General features: G+C 48.8%; 1 protein-coding gene across 1 annotated transcript in view; it reads left to right on the forward strand.

Annotated features, from left to right (window-relative positions):
* The first annotated feature begins 466 nt into the window (after window positions 1-466).
* LOC122552343 (autophagy-related protein 2 homolog A-like) overlaps window positions 467-6,795 on the forward strand; it is an 11,475-nt gene continuing 5,146 nt past the window's right edge. The window contains exons 1-2 of the mRNA XM_043695096.1: window positions 467-490; window positions 1,716-1,798. Coding sequence (XP_043551031.1) covers window positions 473-490; window positions 1,716-1,798 — 101 coding nt within the window. The 5' untranslated portion in view covers window positions 467-472. The remainder of the gene's footprint in view (window positions 491-1,715; window positions 1,799-6,795) is intronic.

The raw sequence follows: 6,795 nt of genomic DNA on the forward strand, positions 1-6,795 counted from the left end.
GGTGGCATTGTCATAGTTTCGCTCATGAGTTCTGTTTGTCGAACTATTTAAGTAGAATCTATTTATTGCAGTGTGTTCAAGTAGAATGGGCAAACACTTTAGACACATGTCCGCCCGATTCGAGAACAGCATCTTCCTCGTTGTTAGAACTCTGAAATTTTAAATTTAATGTTGCCCTCTGTACGCCATCCCTGCCACTGTAACATTGTATTGCTCGCTCTGTTCTACTACTCCTGACGCACTTTGTATGGTATAATGTGCCGGAACTGCACCCAAAACAAAACTCTTCACTGTACCTCAGTACGTGTGACAATAATAAATCAAATCAGGTGGACTCTGAACTCCTCAACGCAGTGCTCTGTTTAAATAGATTCTGTAGACTGTTTAATGTGCTGCTTTAACAGAGTCTGTAAACTGCTTACTGTAATGTGCTGCTTAAACAGACTAGACTGTGGTGGTGTGTTGTTCAAGTATGTGTCAAATGGTCTCGGTAAGCTTTTTTTTTAAAAACAGTTTGCTGTTTAAATAGAGTTTGTAGACTATTGTAGATTGTATTGTAGTTTAACCAGACTCTGGGCTGCCAAAGTGCTATATTTAACAGATCCTGTAGCGTGCTGCCTCTGTTACCGTGGTGTTTGCATGGACTCGGCACACTGCTTTAGTGCACTGTTTAACCCCGCTGGAGACACTGTAGACGGTTTGTTGGAATGCGCTGTTTAAATTGTTGTTTCATTCTTGCGTGGAATGTGAACGGTTGCTGGCCGTTTCTAGTTGCCCTGGAACAGAGTGAGTTCATTTCAGTTAAGAGTCAACCACGTTTCTGTGAGGTCTGGAGTCGTATGTAAGCGAAACCCAGTAAGGACACAAGAGTTCCTTCCCCCAAAGACCACCAGTGAACCAGATGGGTTCTTCTGACAGTTGACAGTGGTTCTGCGGTTGCTAGTCAGACGAGCTTTTGATTCCAGCTTTAATCAAATTCACCCACTGCTCAGAACACCAGCCTGGCCCTCTGGTTTACTGAGCCTGTGACATAACCACCGCAATACCGCCACCTCTCCTTACATATATCCTGTAGTCTCTTTGTTGTCATTGAATTGGACTTCTAGACCATTTGCTGTAATGCATGTTGTAAACAGGCTCCGTAGACTGCTATTATGCTCTGTTTAAATATTCCCAGCTGTACTGGGGTGCTTACTGGCGCTGTGCAGATATATCTGTTGCTGTGTGTCAATGAAGTCAGTGGTTTTCTGTAGAGAGTCTGCTGTGAGCCCTGCATCTCATCTCTGTTGACTCGCTGGTCCCAGACAAACTGCCATTTTATTTGGAGTGACCATGGTCAACTTCATTTCCTTATAAGTGGGACGGCACGGTGGCTCACAGCACCAGGGTCCCAGGTTCAATTCCAGCCTCGGGTCACTGTCTGTGTGGAGTTTGCATATCCTCCCAGTGTCTGCGTGGGTTTCCTCCAGGTGCTCCGGTTTCCTCCCACAGTCCAAACGTGCAGGTTAGGGTGGATTGGCCATGCTAAATTGCCCGTAGTGTTAGGTGAGTTAGTCAGAGGGAAATGGGTCTGGGTGGGTTGCTGTTCGGAGGGTCGGTGCGGACTGGTTGGGCTGAAGGGCCTGTTTCCACACTGTAGGGGAATCTAATCGAATCTAAAGTCCACTTGTAAGACTCAGGTTGTCTCTCTCTCTCTCTCCCTCCCCCTCCTGTAGGGTACGTTTGCTGGGATACTCATAGGACTTGCCCAGCTCAACTGCTCCGAGCTGAAGCTGAAGAGACTGTGCTGCAGACATGGGTAAGTGACATTCTGGGAACAGGCGAGATTCTTTGGAGCCTCGGATCTGCCCGCAGCACTTCCCCGCCTTCTTCCCGGAATCCCCACTTTATTTTGCCGAGTACACTGCCGTGCATGTAGGCACCATTGCCAAGCTCAGTGCTGTGACCCCGGTGACAGCCCCTGCACCCAGCCATGGTGGGTCAGAGACTGAAAGGCATGGCATGGCACCTATGACAATTGGGAGTTCCAGCAGCCCAAACCCACATCCAGCCATTACGTGGATTCCCAATGTACTGAAGCCTTTTACATTTACTCCCATTAACTAAATCACTTCCCACTCCCATTGTACACTATCCCAATTGATCAACCCCCCTTCTCATTCACTCCCATTGTCTCCAATCCCAGTGGACCCAAACCCCTTCCCATTCACTCCCATTGTACACAATCCCAATGGATCCAAACCCCTTCTCATTCACTCCCATTGTACACAATCCCAGTGGACCCAATCCCCTTCCCATTCACTCCCATTGTACACAGTCCCAATGGACCCAAACCCCTTCCCATTCACACCCACTGTACACAATCCCAGTGGACCCAAACCCATTCCCATTCTCTCCCATTGTGCATAGTCCCAGTGGACCCAAACCCTTTCCCATTCATTCCCATTGTACACAATCCCCAACGGACCCAAACCCCTTCCCATTCACTCCCATTGTACACAATCCCAGTGGACTCAAACCCCTTCCCTTTCACTCCCATTGTACACAATCCCAATGGACCCAAATCCCTTCCCATTCCCTCCCATTGTACACAATCCCAATGGACCCAAACCCCTTCCCTTTCACTCCCATTGTACACAATCCCAATAGACCCAAATCCATTCCCATTCACTCCCATTGTACACAATCCCAATGGATCCAAACCCATTCCTATTCTCTCCCATTGTACATAGTCCCAGTGGATCACATCCCTTCCCGTTCACTCCCATTGTACACAGTCTCACTGGTCCATACCTCTTCACATTGCATACAATCCCAGTGTACCTTTTGACTGTATCTACCTTGTGCAGAGGGAGCTTTAATTCGTCCCTGGACATATGTTGTGTTTGCCCATGATGTGTTGGATGGAGACAGTGTTGAGGAAGCGTTTGTGAAATTAGGACCAAACGCTAGACAAGGTTTCCCGAATTGTCACAGGAAACCACTGAAATCTTGGAACTGCCAGGTGAGGAGGAGTCAACTAGTTCCTGTTCTTTATTCACCCAGCCCTTTGGTTAGTCACAGCAAAGTTATTATGTGAAGAATGTCTTCCCTTGTGAGTATCTTCCTCAAAGACCCAACTTATTTACCAGAAGGAGTCAATTTAATCAGGCCGCCTTGAATTACAAAATAGCAAGATTATTAATTATCGCAAATGAGAATAAAAACTAACGTACCACGTATGCACAAAGATTACAGATAAGAAATGAGTCTAGAATGTTAAAAGGTGAAAATGAAAAATATGGTGGGACAAGTCAGTGTTCACAGAAAGCAGATAGGTTCAATATCATAGCTGTGGAGGTTATGTAGATGTTGGTGGTTCAGTTGTTGGCTTCAAGATTCTTCTGTAGGCAAATTGAAGTTCACCTTTCCTTTTTTAAAAAAAATGCTGGCTTGCAGCTCTAAGAGTGAGAGTCTCTCTTTACCTGCAATGCAAGGGTAACTGAAAGATCGTTCTTCGCCTGTGGCACCACAGCATGCTGATTCTCGCACTGAAGCTGGTGCACACGAGAGCATCAGTCCCACAAGTCCACTCCAGTAGAGTTGAAACTTGCTTGTTAAACCGACCCTGTGTGTTTTATAAAGTGCTGCACCAAAGGTTAATTCACAAGGTTGGATCATATGGGATTAGAGGCAACTTACTAGCCTGGATAGGCGACTGGCTGATGGGCAGAAGACAGCGAGTCAGGGTAAATGGGATCTTTTCTGGATGGCAAGATGTGGGGTGCCACAGCGTTTGGTCCTTGGACCCCCAGCTATTTACAAGCTGCGTTAACGACTTGGATACAGAGACAGAAGGCTCTATTGCAATAGTTGCGGATGACACCGAAATAGGCGGGACGGTAAATTGCAATGAGGAACTAAGAACCGTAGGAATGGGTATAGATAGGTTAGGAGAGTGGGCCAAAATGTGGCAGATGGAGTTTAACCTGAACAAGTGTGAGATAAGTGTGCATCTTGGCCGAACAAATGGGAAGGTGACCTCTTATCTAGATGGGGAGAGACTTCGGGGTGCTCCCTTGCAGAGGGATCTGGGTGTCCTTGTTCATGAGTCACAGCAAACTAGCATGCAGGTACAGCAGATAATAAAGATAGCGAATGGAACGTTAGCTTTTATATGGTAAGGAAGCATTGTTGCTCCTATACGAGGCATTGGTGAGACCATACCGGGAGTATTATGCACAGTTTTGGTCCCCTTATTTGAGGAAAGATGTTGTGGCGTTGCAGGCAGTTCAGAGAAGATTCACGAGACTGATTCCAGACACGAGGAGTTTGTCGTATGAAGAGAGATTGAACAGTTGAGGCCTGTGCACTCTGGAATTTAGAAGAATTTAGGGGGATCAAATTGAGCTGTTTGCGATAATGAAAGGTATGGGCAAAATCGACATGGAGTGGATGCTGCCTCTTGTTGGACATTCTAGGGCGAGAGGTTACGACCTCAGGATAAGGGGTAGCGAATTTAAAACCCAGCTGAGGAGAAACTGTTTCTCCCAAAGGGTTGTGAATCTGTGGCATTCCCTACCCCAAGCTGCGGTGGATGCTGGTACAGCGAGTACATTTAAGGAGGGGTTAGACAGATTTTTAATTGGGTAATGGGTTGAAGGGTTCTGGGGAGAAGGCAGGGAAATGAGAGGGAAGAGCATGTCAGCCACGATCGAATGGCGGAGCATTCGGGGTGGGCCAAATGGCCTCATTCTGCTCCTACATCATATGAGCGGGGGGGGGGTAAAACAGACTGGTCCGCAAGAGATCGTTTTCTCGACCGAAGAGTGGGTAGCAGAGGGTGGGAGTCATCTCTCCCTGTTTGAAGTTCCTGTGATCTTACACATGCAACATCCCATTGGCTTCACACAAGACTTTGCCAGGCAGTCAGTGAATATTAATCCGCAGATTCTCTCAGCAGTGCACCTTCTCAAAACAACACATTTTGGAACGAAAACTAACAGGAAATTTATAATTAGTGTTCTGATTCACCATCATAACATGGTCTAACACATCGCTATCACTGTCCCTGTCCCTGTCCCTGTCCTGGGAGTGATTGATGGGAACCATTTTGGGGAACTTTACTTGTGGTTTAAAAATGTAGAGGGAGCTTTACTCTGTATCTAGGCCCGTGCTGTCCCTGTCATGGGGAGTGTTTGATGGGGGACTGTGTAGAGGGGGCTTTACTCTGTATCAAACCCCGTGCTGTCCCTGTCCTGGGGAGTGTTTGATGGGGGACAGTGTAGAGGGAGATTTACTCTGTATCTAACCCCTGTCCCTGTCCTGGGGAGTGTTTGATGGGAGACAGTGTAGAGGGAGCTTTACTCTGTATCTAACCCCGTGCTGTCCCTGTCATGGGGAGTGTTCGATGGGGGACTGTGTAGAGGGAGATTTACTCTGTATCTAACCCCGTGCTGTCCCTGTCCTGGGGAGTGTTTGATGGGGGTGACAGTGTAGAGGGAGATTTACTCTGTATCTAACCCCGTGCTGTCCCTGTCCTGGGGAGTGTTTGATGGGGGGACTGTGTAGAGGGAGCTTTACTCTATATCTAACCTTGTGCTGTCCCTGTCCCGGGTGGAGTGTTTGATGGAGGACTGTGTAGAGAGAGCTTTACTCGATATCTAACCCCGTGCTGTCCCTGTCCTGGGGAGTGTTTGATGGGGGGACTGTGAAGAGAGAGCTTTACTCTATATCTAACCTTGTGCTGTCCCTGTCCCGGGGGGAGTGTTTGATGGAGGACTGTGTAGAGGGAGCTTGACTCGGTATCTAACCCCGTGCTGTCCCTGTCCTGGGGAGTGTTTGATGGGGGACAGTGTAGAGGGAGCTTTACTCTGTATCTAACCCCGTGCTGTCCCTGTCCTGGGGAGTGTTTGATGGGGGGACAGTGTAGAGGGAGCTTTACTCTGTATCTAACCCCGTGCTGTCCCTGTCCTGGGGAGTGTTTGATGGGGGGGACAGTGTAGAGGGAGATTTACTCTGTATCTAACCCCGTGCTGTGCCTGTCCTGGGGATTGTTTGATGGGGGGACAGTGTAGAGGGAGCTGTACTCTGTATCTAACCCCGTGCTGTCCCTGTCCTGGGGAGTGTTTGATGGGGGGGACAGTGTAGAGGGAGCTGTACTCTGTATCTACCCCCGTGCTGTCCCTGTCCTGGGGAGTGTTTGATGGGGTGGACAGTGTAGAGGGAGCTGTACTCTGTATCTAACCCCGTGCTGTCCCTGTCCTGGGGACTGTTTGATGGGGGGACAGTGTAGAGGGAGCTTTACTCTGTATCTAACCCCGTGCTGTCCCTGTCCTGGGGAGTGTTTGATGAGGGGGGACAGTGTAGAGGGAGCTTTACTCTGTATCTAACCCCGTGCTGTCCCTGTCCTGGGGAGTGTTTGATGGGGGGACAGTGTAGAGGCAGCTGTACTCGGTATCTACCCCCGTGCTGTCCCTGTCCTGGGGAGTGTTTGATGGAGGACAGTGTAGAGGGAGCTTTACTCTGTATCTAACCCCGTGCTGTCCCTGTCCTGGGGACTGTTTGATGGAGGACAGTGTAGAGGGAGCTGTACTCGGTATCTACCCCCGTGCTGTCCCTGTCCTGGGGTGTGTTTGATAGGGGGACAGTGCAGAGGGAGCTTTACTCTGTATCTAACCCCGTGCTGTCCCTGTCCTGGGGAGTGTTTGACGGGGGACAGTGCAGAGGGAGCTTTACTCTATATCGAACCCCGTGCTGTCCCTGTCCTGGGGAGTGTTTGATGGGGGACAGTGTAGAGGGAGCTGTACTCGGTAT

The sequence above is a fragment of the Chiloscyllium plagiosum genome, chromosome 8, assembly GCF_004010195.1.
Source record: "Chiloscyllium plagiosum isolate BGI_BamShark_2017 chromosome 8, ASM401019v2, whole genome shotgun sequence".
In the NCBI taxonomy this organism is placed as follows: Eukaryota; Metazoa; Chordata; class Chondrichthyes; order Orectolobiformes; family Hemiscylliidae; genus Chiloscyllium; species Chiloscyllium plagiosum.